We start from the raw sequence: 24,206 nt of genomic DNA on the forward strand, positions 1-24,206 counted from the left end.
CACTGAAGGTGCCCCCGAGGAGAGGCGGTTCCCGAGGGGGCGGCTGCCAGCGGCACACTGAGACACCAGCGCCGCAGGGGAAACCTCCGGTGCTGGAGGACGCGCTTCGCCGGGTCCCACGTTACCGCCCGGGCTCACAGGTGAGCCCCTCCACCGGAGGAGGAGGAGGGAGGAGGAGGAAGGGCGGCTGCGTGTCCCGGCCCAGCTCCGTTTCCTTCCGGGTTGCGGCCCACAGCCGCCTCCTCCTCCCCCCGCGCCATGGGGGCGGCCGCCGGCGGGGACGCCCGGGAGGGGGCACCGGCGGCGGCTCCACGGGACCCCGGGCGGGGGCTGCCGCTGCCCCGGCGGGGCGGGAGCCCCGCGGCGTCCCAGGACAAGCTCTTCTTAATCAAAGGTGCAGAAAGCCCCCGTCTCCCTCCCCTCCCCGCACGGGTCGGGGACGAGCCGCTCGGCTGCGGGAGCCCTGTGGCTGCCCCCGGCCGCGCCGCTTGCCCCGGCCAGCAGGGACGGCGGCGGCCGGCACCCGGGAGGAAGGCGCTTCCGCGCCCCCGCCTTGCCGTGCCCGAGGTCTTGCTCCACTCTCCCGTCCCCGGGGAGGAGCCGAGGCGTTTGGGGACGGCCTTAGCCGCGGCTGCTGGGTGCGGGGAGGAAGCCCCCGCAGCGCCGCCCGCCTTTTCCCTCCCCTTCACGGTAGCGGCGCCCGTCGCCCCTCAGCCCCTTGACTCCGGGGCGGGGGCTACGAGGCCGCTGAGGGCCTCCCCTGCCCCGCAGCGAGATGGCGGCGGGGCTGGAAGGAGCTCGGCCCTGTGGGGCGGCGGGCGGGGTCCGCTCCCGGCGGTGCCGTGACGCCCGGAGGCGGCTGGTGCGGGTCCCGGCGAGCGCGGCGGTCCCCGGCCGCGGGACCGAGGCCAGCGCAGCGCCGGGCCTGGCCTCGCCGCGCGGCCCTGGCGGTGCCCGCCCCAGGGGCCGCCCCTGCGCCTGCTCGGGCTCGGCGCGCCCCCTGGCGGCGCGGAGGCCGGAGCTGCCCCGCCTGCCCCGTCAGTTAATTCAAGTGAAGAAGTTCATGAATTCAAGACCGGTTATTTCTGAAATCAGGGAAATGTTGGTTAGTAGACCTTAAGATGCAAAATGCGGCGGGCATGCAAAGTTCGGCCAGCGTGTGAGGTCTTCCTGATCCCAGACGGAAGAGGTACTTCATAAACGTCATTGACATAAGTACAGCACATTTCTCCATCAGAATAATAGCATAATTAATTTTTTAAAAGTGTGACCTAACATAAGCATGTTTTTCTTTTTACTGCCTATTCAGGCCAGTTTTGTAGCTACCTAACTGGTATTAGGAAGGGGAAAACAGGCTGGGTATCAATAGTTGTAAAGGAAGAACTTGTAACCCTCTGAAATGTTTTAATTTTAATATGAATCAAATGGTTTCGTACAGTGCACTCAGTCTTTGTAACAAGCCTCTTTTCTTAAAAGTGGATATATATGGCTACATGTGCCTTTGATGCAAGAACTAAAAGGGATCAAGGGACCCCAAGTGACTTCGGAAACACTCTGAAAGAGCTGAGAAGTGAGGAATGCTTTCTATCTTGGGAGAGCTTCCTGCTCGTGTCATTTTCTTTTTTTTAGATAGAGCATTAGAACATAAAACAAAGAAAGCTGAAGAACAAGAGTTGCTTATGGAATGGTTTTCAGAGGTACTGGTGGATTTTTAGGTGGCCATTTGAAATAAGTGATGCAATAAAAATAATTGCATCTTCCTTTTGGGGAAGGGTGAGACATAACCGTAGAACAAGACAATTTTAGTAGCCTGGCTCTGGAGCAAGAGAGAAATTTTGAAGTACTGTGAAAAGGCATTCTGGGATTCAGATGATTTTGTGTGTGTGTGACTTGAAAATATGTACACTTGCCATTAATTTTCAAAATGCATATTGAGTTAATGTAAATAATGTAGACAATTGTGCCTTTCCCTTCGGCATGTGCTGACAGATCTTAATTTTTCAGGTTTTATTTTAGAAATAGGTTTAGTTCTGTGGTTTGCAGGTTTTCTTCCTGCCCTTAAGAAACAAAATCTTAATTTTTATTTCTTAAACTTTATTTGGCAGGTGGAATTTTTCTAGGTACCGTTGCCACAGCAGGAATGATAGCAGGTTTTGGCACCACACTTGCCATGACAAAAAAGAAGAACCCAGACTGGTTCAGTAAGGTTTGTTCCTTTTAAACTATTTTCCAACTGCGGTACACAGGAAATAAGAATGCATCAAATGCTTTATAGAAATGTTGATGTATGTGGAGTTTGGCTATACAAAGTTGATGGTAAAAGCACTAGACTTATTTCAAGTCAGTAGGGGTAGGATTAATTTAAAAATCAATTCAGAGCTGACATTGCCAGATACTTTAGTACTTGAGATTAGTTGAAGTACATAAAGCTTACACTGCTGGAATCATACTACTGCTGTAGAAAGGAAAACGATCCATTTTGATTCTGTGATGTGAACACATTGACAGTCATGAGCCTGTATCACTGCAGTGATACCGTTCACCATGAGGTCCCACAGTGCTATGGGAAGGGAGGTAACTGCAGTAAGGATGGGAATGAGGAGGTAGAAAGCCTGTAAGCTGTGGAATATGCAAGTGGAATCATTCAGTCAAAATTTAAGCTCTCCATTCCCCTCTATGTAAGGGGACTGATGAGAGTGAGTAGTGGTTTGGTGCTATGAGATCTGATGGCCAAAAGTGATCTGATCTTGTGCAATTACTAACAGGATCCACCGGAGCATTGTGAAGAAAAAAACCTGCAAAGCAAAGCTAGCAATTATACCACGTTGGTATATTAATCTGAAATACAGCATATTTAAGTGAAGAATGTTTTTTTCCTCACTAATGCTTTCTTACTGCCAAAAATGTCAAAAATAGGCCCTTAAAATTGATCAGGCTTGTCTTCACTGAGCCCTTAAAATACAAGATTATTACAGATGTTTTTAGGGAGCTGAGAACTGATCAGTTGTGTTTATTTTTAAAATGTTAATTCAATAACATTGCATATCAGGAGAAAAAGAATTCTTCCATTGCACTTTCTATCACTTTTTATCTATTTTTTAAACTTTTTTTTAAACTTTTCCTTTTTCCTGAGCACTGCATTTTTTCCAGCTTGTGCATAATCTTGGCTGTCTGAGCTGTCGTGTTATCAGTGTGAAATTTATCAAGAGTGACATTACATTGACATCCGAGAATATATATGCTGGAAATGGCACCAAGTGATACATATCATTTCAATTTTTGCTGAAAACCCGTGTCTGCTACTATCTGTGCAAATGAATTACAACATTTTGCTAGCAAAAAATCTGTGATTCCTGGGCCCCTCAACTTAAATACTGCAAAGTGAGAAAGATGCTTTTTTGTTAAAGTACTTGTAGGTGAGTAATTTCAAAAGGCAAGGCTAGACTTTGAGAATGACTTACCTGTCTATAGAGGCTGAGGTACCAACAAGGTAAACGGTTTTGCAGTAGCATTCTTACATTTATAGTTAGTGCAAGTAATTTTTAATAACACATCAGGTATAATAACAAAAGTGTAACTATGAATAAGTACAGATGATTGCGTCCTTCTTAGACGTTCAATGCCTAAATATTATTTTTATCCATGTTAAGGTGAGGCCTTAGTCTGACAGGTACTTTAAGCCAGCGTTGCTGTTGAAAGAAGTAATTCAACCAGCCCTTAGTTTCTGGCAATTCATTCCTGCCCCTGTGAAGGCACCAGCACTTGTGTTACAGGGTTGGTGAGATGATACTTATTAATTCTACTGTTTTTTTATTTCCTGCATTAGTTTTAGTCCAAATCAGCCTCTGATCCCCTTCACTGCATGACTACAGTGACTGTGCTGTCACAAGCTTGGGGGAAAGTCCGAAGGAATGAGAATTGATGCTTAGTGTTGGAAAGAAATGCAAGACCTATTCTTTCAGCACCTTTGCTGGCTTGTGCCAGTTTTTGTGTCTGTGAAATGGTGGCTTGCAAGTCAGGTAGAAACAGGGAGCAAACATAATGCAGCCTGGGACAGATTTAAATAGTTTTATGGGAGAAAAAAAATAGTGATTTAGAGGGGAAGCTGTGGCATCACAACATCATGGCTTCGTGACTGCATGCAGACTTCCAGGAAGTATGAGACCCTACTCTTGTAGAGTAGCAGTGTTACCAGCAAGAGATAAAGCTGAAGTCGCACCTACTGTACCTCCTTTGTAGCAGTGAAGTAAAGTAAATATAAGCATTTGTAGGACTGGTGCCCAAATTGACTCGAAACCGAGATTGCATAATCCTGTTTAGTGATGAACCACTGCAGAGACCTTCAGTTAAAAAATGATTGGGGGTGTGTGGGGGGGGGTGTGTGTGTTAAAATTAAATGCTCAGATGCAGCAGCTTCCTTGTGGTAAGTGTCCATTTTTACCAGCATTTATCCAGGTGTTTAATTTTTACAGTGGGTTAGGTCATGCAAAACAGTGAACATGCTGAATACAATCAACCAAACCAGTTGAACACACCATTTATTTTAGGCACTGCTTCCTTTCAGACACACTGTTATCCACAAGGGGATAATTACAGAATTGAGGCCTGTGTCTGACAAAAACAATGTCATTTCTCCTTCTCCCACTTCCTGCTTATACCCTCTAGAAGAAATGAATTAAATATGAGGCATATAGTTTGGTAACCAAATCAGCTAATTCTGCCCTATATGTTCCTCCTCTGGTTTTTAGAAAGACTCAAGTATTATTTAGTAGCTTATTTTTAAAATTAAATAGTTGCTTTTTAAAAAAAATACAGGAGCAGTTATGAAGAAAAAACAATCTGTGTTTAGAATAATGGACTCATGAATAAAACTCAGTTCTTAAAAATGTTTTGTTGGTGACATTTTTTTCTCCATGTTACTGTTGTCTTTTAAAATTTTTTAGTGTTTCATTCATTGGCTTTCACAATGCTCTGAACAGCATATCTGATAATCATATAACAAATGGTGTTGTTTGCAGAAATCCTTATCTGTATACTTAATACAGTGAGGAATCGGCCTGTGACTGAATGTTGTTTGACTGCTGTCAGTAAAACCAGATCAATTGTTTCTATTCGCCACTATTTTTTCTGGCGCAATCAAGCATTTAAATAGCATTTGTGTGGATTTATTTTGCCAGCAATTTTCACAGATAATGACTCCTATTTAAAGATTCTGTCTAGAGGATATTTTTGTCCATTTATTTCCCATCTTTCAAATGGGAGAAATTTTTATGCATGTCGTTGTATATGGTTAGACTATGGAAGCAGGAAAAATGTCAGAAATAATCATCAGCATTTTAAATCTACGCAAAGCAGTCTCTGATGAAAGAGTTATAAAAGTTCATTAGCTGTTGTAAGGAAATAATAGGACGTGGTATAATAGTGTGACTCAAGATCTCTTTTTGTGCCTGTGTGCATGTATGTGTATGCTTACAGAGCATTGTTTTGTTAACAGCTTCTGCTTTGCGATGTCCAAATCAGAATAAGTAAGGATCAAGATACATTTTATTTGTGCCCTTTGCAAGTGTGTATTTGTCCTTGGGTAACTGGCCTACAGCTAAATCCAAAGGAAAAGTGTTAATGCTGAGGACCGTCTGAGGATCATTTTAACATTTCAGTAAATACAAAGCCAAGAAGAAAAAAACTACTGGTGCTATTTCACTGACCAAATGCCATAGTGATACACACTGCATATGTTTATTTATATCAAAGAAGAAACAACCATTAAAAAAAAGAAAAAAGTAAATTCTTTTTAAAGCAAGAATACAAAGTATTTTGTCCCCACTTTTTGTAATGATTAGAAAAGTGCAGCTCTTTGGCATGTTTTGGATGAAAATTTTTTGGATCCTTCTGCAAGTTAATTTCACTTTTCAGTATTTTACACTGTAAATGAAAACTTTATTGAATACATTTGTATGTTGCACTCTCATTTATGCTTACCTCTGAGCAATAATTGATTTTTTTTTTCCCCTGAGATACCCAGTAAGTAAGTAGGACTGTTCAGTTTTGTAAGGACCATGGATGCCAGTCTTTAACAGTTACCATCTAAACTCTGTGTTTCCATGTGAAGAATTGAACAGTGATCCTTTAGGGGGAAAAAAACCAAACCCTCTTGCTGACATTTACTGCTGTGAGCAAGAATATTATGTCTGTCCTACTGCTGTTGCAGGCTACACAGGTTGAAGTTGTCCTATACTAAATATGTACAGTAAGGTGGGTGCTGTGACATGGGAATGGCTGGCTAATGGTGAATATGTGGTGAGAATTGACTGATGTCTGTTGACGTGTGGCTGATGCCCTTGGTAGCTGCAATGTGCATTTATGTGCTGCAACAGAGAGGGCTTCGCTGTGGTTGGGACCCCATTGTGACTGAGGCTCTGTTCAACTTGGCCTGAGGTAGCTTTTCCAATTGACAATCTTTTGTGTTTTCAGGACACGTCCCATGGCAGATTCTTATGCAGCAGTATCTTATCAAGTGGTTAAAACCGCCTACTCTTTGTTTCTGACAGAAATGGGAAGTATGAAGACAACAGAGCATTTTCTATGTTGCCACTTGATGAACTCTACAGGGGGATAGGTTCAGCATTGTTGTTTGCTCTTACAGTATTTTCTTAGGTAGTTTCCAGAGCTCCTTCAGAGTTGCAGACCCTCAAAATTAGTCTCTGAGTCACTATTATACCCTCTTTGTGTCAACCTGAAAGCTACTCGGGTTTCTCCAGTTTCCTCATCTACTGTTTCAGGCATGCAGATCAAGACCTGTAGGCCAACAGTTGCCCCTCACCCATACCCCCCAAGAAAAAGTACCAAAATCAAAGATGTGATGTCACTGGCATAAGGTCTTGTGACTGGTTTTGGTTCAGTTTTGTATTTTGACTGGTGGGATAACTGAGGGTCAAATTCTTGTGCCCACAAAACAGTTGTTTTCAGCATTTCTGGGTAACAGAAGTCATCCCCAGGTGGTACTGGCAACAGTGAAAGCTGCTTCTGGGGGGAAGGCAACTCATCCACCTCTTTGCTTGGTTCTTCGGGTCTGCTGACAGCTGTAACAGTTTTTGTGGCCACACTAGTACAACTGGCAAGTCAGGAAAAAATCTGTATCACAAAATTAACTTTTTTGGTTCATGTTTTTTTCCAATTATCGTTCACTTTGTCTTGACCACTTTATATTTGGTTTTAGGGAATTACTGCCACGGCTGCATTACCAGAGAGTGGTTCGTCACTGGCCTTACGAGCCTTGGGATGGGGCTCGCTCTATGCATGGTGTGGAGTTGGATTGCTCAGTTTTGCCATCTGGAAGGCTCTGGGTGTGCACAGTGTGAGTACCAAGTATGATCCCCTCAAATAATATATATTCACCGCATGTAGGGTGTCTAACCAGAGTGTGTGCACACAGAGAAAGTGTTCTTACATTTTCAAAAAAAGGGATGTTGTGGGAGAGACAATTTTGGGGGAGGAACAGTTTTGTCCTGCTTATGTTTATTTGCACAGATGTTTCGGATTCTTCATGAAAGAGCCAGTGTTCTAATTTAGAGACTAAAATAGTAGCTGCAAACTTTCTGTATCCTTTGCTTACTAAAGTGAAGGCTATCCCCTGAATCCTGTCTTTAGAGCAATCTATTTATTTGTCCAAGTTCCATTTTTTGCATCAGGACACTGGGGAAAAACTGAGAAGAAACCAGCTTGCTTTCTAGTGCATTTCTGGAAGGGGCAAGGGGGGAGAAGATTGAGTTTCGTGTGCACTAGAATGATGGTCCATGACATGCCACGTCAAGGCAAAGAAACTTGGGAAGCATCTGTATGTCCCAAGAGGCTAAGGCTATCTTTAGTAAATTGCTGACATTCAGGGTTTCACAGTGTTGAGCATGAACACTAAAGTTCTTGTAAGCATTTTTGTTTGCCTCTAGTAATGAGCCATGACTTAAGCGTCCCCTGCAGCTCTAAGTTTGGCAGAACTGTCTGCATCCTCTTTAGGACTAGGAATGAATAGACTGCCTTTACTTTCCATGGCAAATTATTTATATATTCATCAAAGTGCCTTCCAAAACTAGAAGTAAGATACTACTTCATCCCAGTACTATTCTTATTAATATTTTTATTCAAGTTCTCACTTCTTGTCTACTCTGCTGATGTATCCTGTAGGTTATGATTTGGGTCTCAACATACAGCACTACACAATTCCTTATTCCTTAGTTTCCAATGTTGATTCTCAATAAGAGCCAGTAAAGGAAGGCAGAACACCAAAAAAGCATAGGAGGACATAGGAGGCAGCTACAACACCTTTTGTTTAAACTCAAGTCCTCCTTGTGAGGCTGTAGTGGAATGGCAGGGTAGGGGGAGTAAGAGTGGGAGTACCGATTTATACTCTGCATGCTGAGCTGCAACAGTCCACTCAGTTTACTGTCAGTTATACCAGCAGCCAAAAGGATTCATTTCACACTCTGCTGCCAATTCTTATTTCCATTCCATCACAGTACTTCTGGTCCTGCTGAAGGACAGCAGGATCTGACCCTGCTCTGCAATTTATGTTAACTGTTTCTCAGTAAGCTTAATTTTTACTTCCTTGAGAAGTACTGGCCTAGACCCACAGTTGCCTGGTTTTCCTGTGAGGTTGCTTTCCTTGAGACTGTCTGACAGAGAACATCAGCATAAGCTTGAGATGGCCAAGCCCCAGGACATGTCAGAGTCTGATGGGGGCTTCCATCTACCTGATAGCAGGGGCTCTTGTGTCAGAAGCACACAGCACACTGCAGGGCATTTTAGAGACTGGTTGAGCATTCCCAGTCAGAAGGCTGCACCTTATTATATTTTGTGTTGTGTTAGTGTTGAAAGGAGGTGGGGCAGTCTGTATTTTAAGAGGCTCTTGCAAATGCCTGTTGGTGTTGGTTTCTGTTGTGGAGTGCTTTGTGTTTCACCTTAGTGCATGGTGAGAACTGCAGGCGCTGAAGAAAGCAGATTTCTGTCAAGAAACTGTGTCTGCACATGATTTTGAGCAGCTCACACTCTGTTCTCCACTGACATATTTATTGTATTCACTATAGACTTTTAAATTCCCAGTGCAGAAAGGAAACACATACAATAGTGCTACTCATTACTGCAGAATCAAAAGTTAGCAATTTATCCATTTTCTGTCACACCTTTCTTTTTCCTGTTTTACTATAGATCTGTTAAAATCAAATATATATTTGTTTAAAATTGCTGGAGGTATGAAAGCAGAAGTATGTTAGAAATGAAATATTCTGACCAAAGAGGTTCAAAAACATTATAATTATATTTCTAGAATAAGTGATCTGGATTTTTTTTTTTATTGTTATTGACAGTTTTTGCATACTGCTTTAACAGGAGCAAACACTGACTGTTGAAAGACAGTATTTTGGTGATTAAATATCATCTTCCTGAACAGTTGAGATTAAATAAGGCTTATAAACTGGCTGGTACATTATTAGTTCTGGACTCTTAAACATATATTCATTTTAAGAAGGGCCTGCTTATTTATTTTCCTATTTCAGGGAATCATTGTGGTACTTTTGAAAATTCTCAATTGCTATCATGTAAGAAGAGATAATCGATTAACAGTCAGTTAAAATACTTATTTTTAAGAACATATATTAGATGCTTACATTGTGTGTAATAATTATTAGAGAGCCACAAAAATAAATTAAGTTTTATTTGTGGGAGACTATTTACTGAAGTTATCACTGAGTGAAATAAAGCTTCTTTCCGTGTGAACTGTTCAGACCACAGAAGACACTGTAGATTTTACACTGAGATCAACACTGTCAAATGAACATTTTAATTTCAGTTAAACGTTTTAAAAAGAGGCTCTTACAGATTTAACTGAATAAAAATGTCTTGAGTCTTCAGTGGGGTTGAGTGCTGTGAGTTCATTTGCTCTGTAGTACACATGGGTTCCAAATACCCGTAGAAGCTGGAGTTACAATTTCAAACCTAGCATCAGGTATCAAGATTTGAAACCTATGAACTTAAGGCAGGCTTTAGCCTCTGACAGTGCTATGTTGTGTGTGACCTGAGGGGAGACTTGACTCATTTTGATACCAGGAATCTGTGTGAATTTAATAACTTAATCCTTGGTGGCTGGACAAAGAGAAGAGGAGGTTCTGCCCAGCCTCTTCACCTTACTGCCTTTTAACAGTAACCAGCTGCCTTTGGGACCTGCTAATTAGTAACGTGGCCCTCCTGGATAGCAGCTTCATTTATTTGAGAGCTACTTGTAATATTGGTAACATTACTGACAGCTACTGTAGCCTCTCATTATTAAATTGTTTCTCTTGATACGGAATTGTTAAGGATAATAAAATTCTGATTGTAAGCTCTGCAGATGTTTCATTTAGCAAAGCAAGAAAGCTGCTTCTGTCGCATGCAGGAGTACACTTGACTACTCCAGTGCTTTCTCAAAACACTGCGAACTCTGTCTCTGTGACTGCCTTCGTGGGATCTTAGTGAATAAAGGACTGACCTTCACTTGCAGAGTTTGGAGAGGAGTTACAAGTTAAGTAAGACTGAGCTGCTGAGTGTTGTTTAATGGCTCATGTCCTCTCCAGGAGTAAATATACAAGAAGACGCAGTGGAAAATCAGACATGATGGGTTAGCAGGGATCGCACCAAGAGGAGTAAGAGAGCTAGGAGATACTGAAGCGTAGCTGGTTTGGCCGGGCAAGCTATCGAGCAGTTCCACTCCTGACAGGCCAGCCCGTGGGGGTGGCTGAAGTTGGTGCACACCACAGCTTGGGCAAGGCTGGCTTTACAGCAGGAGGAGAGAAAATCTCATTGGTGGCTCCGGAGAAGTGGAGCAGCGAAAGGTGTGCCCAGCGCACTTTGTGCGTAGAGCCCCGCTCCCGTTAGCCACGGAGCGATGCCCGGTGCATCCATCTGGTGGGACTGAACTGCCCTCCCCCTTCTGGCAGCGCGCCCGACGTAAACCCTCTGTTACCCTACTTGCGTCCGCAGGCAGAGCTGGTGAGCATCTCCCGCACACCTGAAAGGGCAGAACTAAAGCAGCAAGTGCTGCTGCGGCTCCCGGGGGGAGAGGCCGTGTTGCTGCTCCGGTGCCAAGCGCCGGGCGGGTGTTGCCCCCGGGCGGGGCCGCGGCGCTCGCCTGTGCTGCGCCGCAGCGACACCTGCTGGCGGCGGCGGGAACAGCAGGTCGGGCGCCGCGCCGGCGGGAAAGAGCCCGCGTTGTGTCACGGGTTTAAAGGTTTTAGAACGACCCGGGTTTTGAAACGAGCAGCACGGTAGTGGCCGATGGTGCTGCCGTTAGTTAGAGCCCAAAAGAGTGGTTTCATTTGGTATCGTGGCCAGAATGCTGATTTCTGGCGTTCGGGATGCGTTTCCTATGAGCAGAAATTATTGACGGGACAGTGAGTGATTATGTATGACTCTGAGCTTTGTGACTGTTTAAATTATCTTGTCATCACTTACAAAGTCAGAGATGAAACGACCAGATCAAACTGGCACAATATTTCCTTGATGAGTTGTAATTGCTGTCATTAATCTGGGTCCGTCATTCTGAAGCAGCTTCGTGATTGTGCAGCAGTTTGTGTCATGGAAGGAAACTGAAACCACAGTTCAGAATGCCTCATACTTACACCTTCTTAGACAGCCTCTGCTTGCCATAGAAGCAAGTCATTGCTCAGATATGTTCCAGACTCTGAGGTGATGCACCAGCTCTGGTGATTCTGGATTTTTGTTTAATCTTTGTGGTTTATTGGTTCTTAAAACAGGGCTGTGACAAAGCCTACTTCCAGCTCTTAAATGGCTTTATTCTTAAAGGTGGTTCCCTGTAGCTTTACAGTCTGCTGCTTTTTATGCCAGTGTGAAAACCCAGGGGTGATAGTAAGTAACTGATCTTTATATCTTGGTAAGGGATATAAAAGATTTTACGCTGTCTCAGGTTGGGTTGTTAATATCCCCTGACTGCAGTTACCACTGTTGTAATCTGAGGACAGGTTGGTAAGTAATAAACCCTACTAAATTCCAGTCAACTCTTATTCCTAAATGGAAAAGTGATGGATCAGTGAGGACTTGATTTCCTAATGGTTTAAGTTCTATTTTTTAATAATGTAAAAGAGAAATCTTCATTTTTCAGAACCTAGGAGATGGTGGTTATCTAGTTTTATTAGTTGCAGAAAATAACCAGGTGTTGGTAATAGTCTGACTTTTTAAACTTGCCTCCTGCAATCTCTTAGTAAAATATATAAAACCAGATCGTCTTTTACTATCTGCGAGCATAGAAGCTCTGTCTACATTAGCAAATATCATTGACCAGCAGCACTGGGGCAGCGGAGCAACTGGGGGCTGAGGGCCTGACATCCCCATTCCAGGGGATTTTTAAAACTGGACTGACTCTGGCCTCGCCCTATGGCTTGAATGCCTGTTTGTAGTTGGAGTATGTTATGTGCACTCCTAGAATGCTACTTCAGTTTTGTGTCACTCTAAAGAAACCCAGTTCATGCATTTTGACACTGTTCAGCAGTACACAAACTTGTGCCCAGTAAGCACAGATAACTGGAAGATTTGCTTCCAAAGAGCGCTCCTGATGTGAACCTGGGGCTCATCCAGACACACCAACAGCCTTCCTCTCTGAGGTGCTTTACAAAATGGAAGGACATGTGCAATGTTAAACACAAGCTTAATAATTGATATCTGCCTTAAAACAAAATGGCACCACCTTTTTTATCAAGTATATTTGCTATTTAACAACTTCCGCATCCTGGCGTTATTTTCCATGGCGTTATCTTACAGGGTTTTGAGCTTTCTTATTTTATTTACTTATTCTACTGGTGTTATGATCCACCACACCTTTTTGTTGCTTGGAAAAACGTTAGTTTCACAGTTTTCTAGAAGTTACAGTTGAGTTGTAAACCCTTGTTTTAAATTAGCAAATTTTTGTTTTATTTAAACTTGCAGCTATAGAATATAGACATATATAGAATATATAGACAGATATTAAAACATATCTATGAATGCCTGATGTTCTTTTTTCTCTTTTTTTCTTTGTAAACTATCAGCGATTATGAACCTTCTTTTATGAGCAGAACAATACCCTCAGCCCTTGTAGACTGAAGTATGCAACAATTAAGAAACAAGATAAATTATGCTTTAAAAGCCCTTTTGCTCTTCATGCCCTCAATAAATCAGGTTTTATTTCCTCAGAAATAAAAGCATTCTTTCTCCCATAGGAAAAGGGCCAGGATGATTCATATGTAGGTTTGTGAGATTCTGATTGTTGCTTCCACATCTGTTCCATGGAAAGCTGGAAAAATAGTATTGCCTAGCAATTTGTGACTAATACAGTTATAAAATATTAGTTTATCATTTTTATGGTGACTTCTAATGAAATATCCTATTTTTCATTGATCTTATCCTTTAAAATATAAACAGTCTTAAAACAATTGCACAGCTGTGAAGAGACATCTAAAACAATTAAAAGTAATACAGAGAATATATGCTTGCCATAGTTTTGTTGGTAAGGACATTTCCTAGGCGGGCTGCTTTTCTCTAGAGAAGATCTATCCTCTAAATCACCATTTTAAGCATAAAAATAATAATGTCCCCCTGCTTATTTTGAGAGATATTTGATATAATTTTGTGAGACTATAGTCATAGGTACAGTATAAACACAAAGGAGTATTGGTTTTAAGGATGGATTAGTTTAAAAAATAAAATGAGAACATGGAGACATGGTCATAAAAAATTGCTAGGTTTGACATCTGTAAATAGTGCTAAGATCTATAGATCTCAACCAAGTATAGGTATCTTGCAGTGGCTAAAATTTTTATGCTATTTCATAAATGAACAAATGTTGCTATAAGAGCAGTATATCTCCTAGAATAATTCTAGTCATTCCTAGATGTTTTGTTGTTAGTTTTATTTTATTTTATTCTAGTTTTATTTAATCTTCACCTAAGTATTATTCATGAATATTCTATTCCTTATCATGCTTATGTTTGATTGCATAATTAAAACATTTTTTCTTTTCTATTTCATGATCATATATTTCCATATAAATCAAATCTGTCCAGTTTTTTTAACATTCTTTTATTTCCTCGATGCTTATTTAAATTCAAGCTCTTAGAAAGAAGATGGAGAACTAGTGCAAGTTAGCACTTCCTCCTCCTGTTTATACGGGGGTTTTCTGTGCTGCTTATATTGCCTAATTAGTTTGGTGTGGAGAAGACTTGCCTCCACACATATGTACTGCTAGTATTTTATCCAAGAAGAAAAAAAAGTGACCTATGAACTCCACTGTAAACTTGATAACAGAATGCTTATTCAAGGAATAAGATCATAATTTTCCTACTGGAAGGCTGCTACATCTGCTTTATGAATAGGACAGCTGTAAGCATTTCAAAAATATGGGAAGACTACAACTGTAGCTGTCTTGAGGAATTACTCTGCTGTGTCTTGGAAGAGACTCACAGCTGTCGGCTGCTGCCAACCTGTTAAGAAGCTAGAAAGAATAAAACAACATTCAGCCTTTGGTCTGAAGTTGCCTCTGTGGAGCAGTTCCACGTCACCATAAGTGGATGAGTGGATTGATCCACTTCTTGGCTGTGTGTAACTGTGAACTGTACGTGTACAACTAAAATCTGTGTAAAAGCTTATCTGATAGATGCGAATTATTTGTGCTACATTTTGGTCCCATGGGTTCTTCCTGTGCTTCAAGTGTGGTGGTATGGCCATGCTTGTCTTACCCTTCTGTAGGGTCTTCCAAGATGCCAGCTGCTCTACTTGCCTGGAGGTGCCCAGCTGTCTCTGCCTGGCTCTGGGTGTCACACTGGCTCTGACGGGTTTCCTGCGTGGAATTCAGCCCTGGTTGTGGTGTCGAGGCTCATGCGTCACTGAAGAGTTTTAGTTTTGTGCTGGCTCTTTTTCTAGCCATGAATCTCACTTGTGGATGATAACATATCGTGAATTCCTGGACATAGAGAGGAAAAAAAATTACTCAGGTTGCCCTTTCAGGAACTGTCTGCTTGCAGACAATTCATGTTTTTACTTTAATTCAGAAATCCAAATTACAGCACAGAAGAGCTTATAGAGTTGGGACACTCATCCTGGGATTTTGGATCCATTAACCAACTTGCTTTATACATTTAGATATTTAACTTATTTTAAATTTTAAATTACTTTAATTTTTCAAATTGCCTAGGGTGACTAAGGAGCAATGACTAATACACCATAATAGACTAATCACGTGGATGTCCTTTCCAGGCACCCAGATTTGAAAGTAAGATTCTGCAGAAATAAACAGTGTGTTCCTCAGTGATTTCAAAAGTATTTAAGTCAATTTTTTCTGCATGGCATGAAAGCCTTTTGCAATAAGATGGTATTAATCCAAGTTTTATACCATTACTTTTATTTTGAATCCCGATGCAGTGTCACTGAAATAAATGAGAATAGGCTTGCAGATGAGACACTAACTTCACCTACTTGGAGATATTGTATACTAGAAAAACTGAAGTCCTTGGCATTTTACTTCAGGAAGATGAACATGGAAATGTGTAAGATTTTAAAAGATCCTCCTGTATCTGTGATCCTAAGGAAGTTCCTTTTTTATCAGATTGTGGTTTACAAAATTACAGTCTTGGTGTATATAAATTAACAGCTGTCTTTCCCACTGATCGTAATTAGTTAATTATTTCCCCTTTTTTGTGTTCAAAATAACCTAGCCTTAAACCAGAACACTTTTGTTTTCTTTAGGTTTTTCTACTGTAATGGCATTTTCTTCCTTTTATGATAGATGTATAGGAAGATACTTTCAGGCTACCAGTTAACAGTCCCATTTTTGCGACCCAAGTGACACCGGCACAGAAATTAAACCAGACAAAGTGGGGCTAGTAAAACACGTTTGTGATGTAGACCAGCTATCTTCCCATTTGTGAAATGCCCTCATTTATGAATGAGTAACATGGCTGCTGCACACTTGGAAAAGTAACATGAAGAAAGTATTTCATGTGTTTTATCTATTCATGTGACCCAGTCATTGGAAAAGAGACAGCCTGACCCATGTGACTTGACAGCTCTCAGTAGTTCACCAGTAATTTGAGATAGAATATGTAGTAGCTGTGGGAGGCTACTACATATGTATAATGGTTTGGGAACTGTGACAGCTCTGTTCTTAACAGTGATGATCCTCTCCCCCTCTCCCTGTAAAGTTCACTTAGGTTATTTTCATGTTATTTTTCTTTTAAAAATCACAGGACATGTTTTACCCAATTACATGGGATTTATAGGGATGGGTTTCTGGAAGAATGTGGCTATGTGTTTGTTTAATTTTAGGCATTGTAAATGGCCCTCTGATTTCAAGGAGAGTATTTAATACTGCAGACAGTTAAGCATGTGTGTAAGTCTCCATGGGATGGGGGGTTAATATGAGCTCTTGACTTTATCTAGATGGCTTAACAAAATGCTGCTGCTGCTTTTCTCTATGCAAACCTGAAACACTGGAATCAACAAACAGGTTATGAGCAGTGCATTATGGTGGTACAGTGTAAGATAGTTAAATATTAGGATGTATACTACCAGGATTGACCCTCCGAGGGCCATTTTCAGAGACCTGTGGTTCTGAATAATCCAAATATTCATACTGCCTTTGCCAATGAAGTGTAAGATCTAAGAATATGAACCAAGGCTCTATTTTCCATGCTTCTTTTAGAGGTCAGCGTGCAAACTGGCACAGGGTGACCCGCAGTGAGTGCCCCATTTTACACTGTTAATCGGAGAATTGCCTTCAGCCAGTAGGCTGTCTGCTCTGCTAGGGGCTCAGCTCTTGCAGTTTTCTACAAATAACTTGCTATTTCTTTATGTGGACCTTGGTAACCATTTGCTAACAAGGGCAACAGCAATCATTTTAAGATTTGGGAAAAGGTGGCAAGAACAATCGTCTCTGATGCTCTTAAATCCAGGGCAGCCTGTCTCATCTTCATGCCCTGTGAAATGGAAGGTGGCTGAGGAGAACACAGGGCATTTATACACTGTATTCTTCTGCTAGTCGATATCCCAGTTCAGGGCATCTAACCTCATTTCACTTGGAAGCTAATGTAAGCAGTTCTTACTGGTATGAGCACTAAAATAGGAAACTAATAATTCCTGGAATCTGGGTTGGCCTATTATGAATGTCAGACATTAAAGAGAACGTTTCTTCGTAAAACTTTCATTCTAGGATTCAAATAGACTCTTTTAGCCCCTCTTCCATTCATTTTAATATGAACGGCCACGTAAGTGCTCTCAGTAATAGTGCTATCCCAATTTTTGCGTGACATTCTGTCAACGATGTACATTAAAAAGAGATTATTAAATGGAAGATGCTTTTAGGTCCCCATATTTTTGCCACCTGAGGCAGGATCATTAGGTTAAGATAAAATAACAGTGATCTGTAGCTATTACAGATTATTTAATGCAGTAAGGTAGATGATACCCTTTTAGAAAGAAGCCTGACAGTCAGAGGTGGAACAGTTACTGTAATTTATTTGGCAGGAAAAAACAGCGTCAAGCTTTGCAATATCTGTGATAAAAAAAATAAAATTCACTTGAGTGAAATTCACTTCAGAGAGTTGCCTCCAGGAATGGAGCATGCCAGAATGTTAAATCAAGAAATGTGTTACAAATCGTTCACGTACCACTAGGCTCAGAAGCAGCAGCTGAGAAAGAAGCCTGTGATACTGGAGGCAGCAAAAAAAGGTAAAATACATTCAGCTTTTAGTGCTCCGTTTACTGCACTATTAATTGAAGACATTATCACAGTTGAACCGAGTACCCCAGTGTCAGTGTGGCTGACAATAATAAAGAGGCAGCCATTTCAGTGAATTATTTCAAAACATTCCAGTCCTTAGTACATAGCACATTAGCTTTCATAATTAAATTAATGCCTTTTGATTTGAGACCATTGGCGCATGTATTGTGGAATCTGGGGGAAGTACAGGAGATTTCCAGGGAGGGAGAGGGGAGAAGAGACCTCCCAAGTGGCATCTCTATTAAAAAGAAAAGGCAGGGCAAGAAACAGATCCCTAATTGCAACATTTCCCTCATCAAGAAGTGTGCTTGTCCCCTGAGAGGTAAAGCAGGTAAAGACAAGGTCCCAATTCTTGCACTTCAAGTGTGCAGTGTTAATAGAACATAAAGCTAGATTCGTCATCTTCACAAGAAGGTCACCACACTGCAGGAGGTGACAGGGCACTGCTAAGCCCAATTTGTTGAAGGACATCTAATTTACATGTTTCGTGAACAAATTTTACCTTCACTACAAGGATCCTTTGAAGTTGGCAGTGGGCCTAGTATGATACTGTCAACCAAATGCAAGCAAGAACAACCAGTGTGAGTTACTTTGGAGGCCAAATTTAGTCCTAAGTATATAACTACATTAAACAGAGTTTGGCCAGTCAAAGACCAGGATATTGGGCTGATAGTCTCTGACTGAAATAAGTTACATCCTAAAATTTGTTACTGGCACAGATCATAAGCAGGCAGACATACTTTGGGATGCGGTTTCTGTGGTTTTTTTATGTGTATACACACTGGTTCTATTACATCAGCAAATAGATATTTTTCAAAGTCTTCTCCATGCTTTTAGGCGGTGTGGCAAGTGGGCTTTAGTGGAGCTCCAAGTGCAGGGAGAATAGTGGCTAGAATTTGGAAGTGCATTCCGGATAGCAACAAGCACAAACGTGGAAATGGAGGAAGAAACTCAGTAGCTGATGTTGTTAGTGGAACAGAAGAGAAAGGGAAGATACCTTAGAAATCCAGATCAAAGCTCTAATGAAATCTTGCACTTTCTTATTAAGAGGAGAGGGAGGAGGGGAAAATAGAAGTTCACGAGCAGTACTGATTATGTTGCTTAATGTATTCATAGTGAGAACTCAAAAACCGTTGTGGAGAGAAGTAATAGGGTGCAGTATCTTTTAAGTTGAATAGAAATGAAAACCACTAGTAAGAGTTAGTAACCATGACATTGTATTGTGAAGAAATTGGCCCTGTTTAGACATACTGTGAAGACATAATATATTAGTGAGGCTTGTGCCCATCACCGTAGATAATGTCCTTCTTAAATAGCTGACAACCTAAAGCATGACATTGAGAACACAATGCACAGTGGTGATCAGCTTGGCATTATCTATTAAAATAGTTCACTGTCCAGAAATCAAAAAAGGAAGGAAGTTTGTGGGGAAATATAAAACATGGTCAAAGTTGTGAACTGCAGTGCAAAACTACTTTTGTGCAGAGGGTGCTTGTGGAAAAGGGTATAGATGCTGGCAGGAGAGGAGTTGGTAAATGAGACATTGAGTCTGGCATCACTTGCAAAGTGGTTTTACAAATAAGCATCAAAATCTGAGAAGACAAGGCTGAGGAAATTTTCCAGGGAGTCTTAAAACCAAAAGAAAGCATATTTCAGATTTGGTCCACATGTTAAGGAAAAATTGCTTTTCTAGGAAATGAGTTGCTTTTACCTGCAGAACATAAATTAGCATTCTGAGGGGAGAAAAATCTGAATATTCTTAAATCTGAAGCTGCTAGCAGTGTTTTAGTGCCTTCTAGATAAATACCTTTTTTATTTCAGAACAGAGCTGTAGTGTTTTATTTCCCAGACAAGATTCCTTTTTGCATTTGAGGGTTAGGATTTATCATGTTAGTAATTATAAGGTAGCTGTTAGAGTGAGGAAGCACTGTAGTTTTCTGAATGGCTCCCCTGCTCATCATCCTCATTTTGGAAGCTTTATGTAATTGCTTTTAGTTTTCCTTTGGTTTTGTGTGTCTTCAGTGGAGTAACAGAGGTGTCCTGTAGGGCTTACGAGTGCATCATTTAAATGTGACACTGAAAGAAATTTAGAAGTCTGAGTTTAGAAACAGCCAAAAAATCCACACTGCACCAGATCATTAACTGATATAAAATGTTTTATTTCCAGTTATACTAACTGAACTACAGCAGTTTGCATCAGGTTAGGATCTGACCATTCCTGTGTTATCAAACACCCAGACAATAGTTAAGAGATGAAAGAGTCGAAGGAGTTGGTTCACTCTTTAGGAAATAAAAAATGTTAAGTAAATTGAATACTTTCCACACATCAGAGAATTGGGGTAACTTAATTACAGAGGATGGGAAAAAACTGCTAAGCCAAAGCTCCTAAAGCATTTCCTACTGTAAATACTTGTATTTAATTGTCAGCAGTTGTTTAATGTGATTTGGGCTGTTTCCCTACATCAGCTCTGATACTGGTGTTTATTCTTGGAAATATTAGCTGTCTATGAGAGCTTTTCAGTTTTAAAGAAGCAGCAAAACTTGTTTAGGAAAAATTGTGGGTGATTGCCAAATTTTTTAAAACTAAGAACAAATAATTTAATCAAATTAATCAGCTATCTGATCAGAATAAAATATAAAGCAGACAGTGAATTAGTTTTTACATATGAAGACAGTCAGGGTAAAACAAAAAGGATAATTTGGCTCTAAATTTTCCTCCTGCTTTATATAACATGTATTTTTATTTGATTAGCAGTACCCGGGCATTTTTACACAAGAAGTTGAGTTCTAAAGTGCTTTTATCCATCACAGTTAGTTATTGTCTTAGTAAAGGATTGTTAATTTCTTTGTAACTTGTTTCATTCTTTGTATCAGCTGTAACTTGAATAATTGCATTCCAGCAACATTTCTCTGAAGAAATACCAGTTCTTTGTCAGACTTATTAATAGGTAGAAGGACTTGAACAGAAAGTGGCCCAAAGGTATTTATAAAAAACTGATGATCCATAACACACAAAATGTAGGCACATTAGAGAAGATGCCTGTGTGGCTGTTTAGAATATCTAGATTTCCTGGAACCTCTCCATGGGACATACTGTCTGAGATGGCATTTGGTCTTTAAGAGGTCATTGCATCTAGTGCTTGAATACCACATCCTGTCTTCTCTGTGTGAATGTCATAGATTCTGTAGAGCTTCCTAAAAATAGCAGTCCAAAATTTTCCCTGTACATCCTGCTGTGTGTGTAAGAGGATTTTCACTGATTTGAATTTTCCTTGCCTATCCTTTAAAAATATATTAGATGTAAAAACATATGTAAACATCTTGGAAGAAATAAACCCGCTGAATCTAAATATTATCTTCAAACAGAAGTGATTTTTAAAGATACTAAGTTTCAGTTCTGGCCTGCCAGAACTACTGAATCAGACATTGGTGATAAAATGGTTATTATAAATAACTGGCAGTTGGTATTAATGTATTGATATACAGAATATAAAACTAGCAAACTTTCTCTTTCACAGCATTTTAATTTAACAACAGTGAAAGAAAAGCTTGGTCCTGTGTATTGCTATGAATCTTTTTTCCTTCCTACTAATTTATAAATTTGAGCAAGACTTTTTTTTTTGTTACCTGTATCCATATGGTGGGATGAACCTAAATTGTCAAGAGCTCACCAATACTTTTTCTTTAATCCTTGTTTTAAAATCCTTGAACAGACCTATTGGGCCTTTAATCCATTACAAGTGTAGAGAAATGCACTGCAGTTAAAATATGGGCACATTCTATGGAGGGAATTTTCCTCCAAACAAAAGCATTTTTAATGTGTGTGTGTATATGTAGTAGTTCCTATAATAGTGGCAAGTCATTCAGGCAAGTGGTCCACATTAGGCACCCCAGTGTGGTGCTTTAGAATGGGGGATTGTTGTGGGTCCCTTCATACTTTTTTTCACTTTAACTGGACTACCATAATCAGAGTGAAAGTCTTAATTTTCTGTTATTTTCAAAGTCTTTTTACCTCACAGAGTTTATTTTGTGGAATAAGCCCAGGGTTCATGGTGCTACTTTATTTCCTCCTTATTAACAGTTAACTGATTTTATTTTTTAATCTCTTTTATAGATGAAAGAATTCCAAACTAAAATGCAGTCAATGTTTCCAGCAATTCCTAAAAATAGCGAGTCCACTGTTGAATGGGAAGACTTACTTAAATCCAAGTGAAAGACTCAGAGCCGTTTGGAGAAGTCTCTTTCAGCAAGAACAGGAGTGGAAGTAACAGAAGTGTCCCATCTGAAACACAGAGAAGAAAACTCAGACTAAGCAAATTCCTGACTGAGTTCACTGAACCTGGGGATGCCAGTTAACGTCTAGCAGCAAGAGAGTTAAAACCAAAACAAAGCAAAACAATTTATATCATATTTCTCAGTGTGCTTGGTATAGTTGATTTGTGAGGAAATGAACCCTCCAAGATAAGCTGGATCCAACTTGAAAAAAGACTCTCTTATGAAGGCTTAAAGAAGTAACCGATCTTCAGTAGTAAATATAAGGACAAAACGCCATTGAACTCTTGGCTCTTCCTGCATATTAAGAGGAATTTTAGGAAATTTCTCTAGGAAACAAATAACAATACTCTCAGTGACATTTACTTGTCCCATTAGGAATATAACCATCAAGTCAATTATAACAGATCTGTAACGGAGCCTGAAGGTAAAGCATACCGTGCACTGTTCTAAAAATAAAGGAGATATTTAAATTTGCAACAGAGGAAGTATCTAAATTGAACTATATTTGTATGTCTGAAGGAAAAGTTTAAAACATCCAATATGCAGGTAGTGACCTAGTGAGCTCCTCTGCACAGCATCAGAAGAGATCTCTACAAAGTGCACTGTTTTCTCAGTATTAGCTTTTTTTAATTGGGTCCCACAATAGTGAATCTGATAGTTTGCATAACAGTCTCCACTATATTTGTACAGCAATTTAAGCTGTAAGTGAAAAAGATGTAAAATAGTGAGACATCTAGCCTGTCCTACACAAATATTTTCAGCTAATAAAGTGTATGGGCAGGACTATTTTTTTTTGTATTTCAGTGGTTCCTGGGGCTCTTCTACCAGGAGAAGCAATGTGACATTTTCTACACTGCAGTAATCTCATAAAGTGTGGGCGTAAACTAGGAAGAATAATGTCTTACTCAAACGTTGTATTTGCAGAACTGTAGATCTCTAAAAATGCAGAAATTAAAAAAAAAGTGCTATCAGTGAACAATCCTTTGTTGAATGCTCAATTATCAGGTTTTTTTATTAATTGCACACAGTCCAATTAGTCACTTGTCAGATTTAATAAAGTCCTCTTAAAACCTGTCTTTTGTGATTAAGTCTTTATATTCCTAGGAAAGAACATAAAAAAAGCTTTAAATGTCAGATGAATAATAGAGAAGTATGGTTTTCCTATGAAACATGACAGCACTAAAATAATATCTTTAAAGCAATTGAAGTGTAATAGTTGACATCTTTTCCAGAGCTTGATGCTTGTAATCCAGTATTAAATAAATTGTGGTGAATACTGCCATCATATGCACATGAAAAATGGTACTATTTTTGTATTTCATGTTAGTCTGTGTGCATGGTGATACCTGTCCTGCCTATGCTTGTGCATATTAGTGCTGAGTTACCAAGTTTAGCAAGCAGCCATGTCATTAAAACTGGTCAAGTACTAAACTGAACTAAATAAATGCAAATTGCATGATGTTCTTGAGGTTGCTTACCTTTAGTTTCTAAGGTGGGATTCGAGTCATCTGTCTTTATCTGGATTAAATAACTCACCTAAATCAGCCACCCAAAGTTCCCTGCACAGTCAGTGAATACAGACAGAACTGGTCAGAGGGTGACTTGCACTGTACAAAAATGAGTGGCTGCTCCTGGAATTGTATAAAGTGTCTGACCTGACCTACCTGCTGGCTGCATCTGAAAAGAGCCGCTCTATCCTTGCTTAGCTCCCATCAGCGTGGTGACTGCATGAGAACACAGTTCAGGAGAAACTCAAGAGGAAAAACAAGTGGTTTTCTAGTGCTTTAGAGCTCGGAGGGTTAGACAAGTGCTAGTCCTGGTGCAGGATAGCTGTCACTTCTGGTAATGATTAGCCATTGGACAGTGTAACTGTACTATTAAAAAAACCTCCTTATGACAGATAGGATGAATTAAATCCAGAGGTACCCAGTTACATGGACACACCAGATGATGCTCTTCAAAAAATCCTAACATAGCGAAATATACAGACAGAAATCTTTAAATAGAATCACGCTTACAGGGCAAGTACAGAGTGATCAACTAAATCCATGTTGCGGTATAAGGCTGAACATAAAACACCTTCCAAAGAGAGAGGGATTCATAGATAATCTTATTCCAAGCTTTTTTCTATGCTTTTGGCTGG

The 24,206-nt window shown here is 40.4% G+C and overlaps 1 protein-coding gene across 1 annotated transcript; it reads left to right on the forward strand.

Annotated features, from left to right (window-relative positions):
* The first annotated feature begins 204 nt into the window (after positions 1-204).
* TMEM242 (transmembrane protein 242) lies at positions 205-23,137 on the forward strand. The gene is made up of 4 exons (XM_074924571.1): positions 205-394; positions 2,106-2,206; positions 7,217-7,354; positions 21,903-23,137. Exons 1-4 carry the CDS (start codon positions 259-261, stop codon positions 21,999-22,001), a joined length of 474 nt encoding a protein of 157 aa, XP_074780672.1. The 5' UTR covers positions 205-258; the 3' UTR covers positions 22,002-23,137.
* Positions 23,138-24,206: the final 1,069 nt, after the last annotated feature.

Source organism: Athene noctua, chromosome 1 (assembly GCF_965140245.1).
Source record: "Athene noctua chromosome 1, bAthNoc1.hap1.1, whole genome shotgun sequence".
In the NCBI taxonomy this organism is placed as follows: Eukaryota; Metazoa; Chordata; class Aves; order Strigiformes; family Strigidae; genus Athene; species Athene noctua.

Excerpts from the sequence above, each read along its gene's own strand:
- TMEM242 (XM_074924571.1), top strand. The coding sequence starts at position 259 with ATGGGGGCGGCCGCCGGCGGGGACGCCCGGGAGGGGGCACCGGCGGCG. Across the intron at positions 395-2,105 it reads CAAGCTCTTCTTAATCAAAG|GTGGAATTTTTCTAGGTACC; the intron begins GTGCAGAAAGCC and ends TTTATTTGGCAG. Across the intron at positions 7,355-21,902 it reads AGGCTCTGGGTGTGCACAGT|ATGAAAGAATTCCAAACTAA; the intron begins GTGAGTACCAAG and ends TCTCTTTTATAG.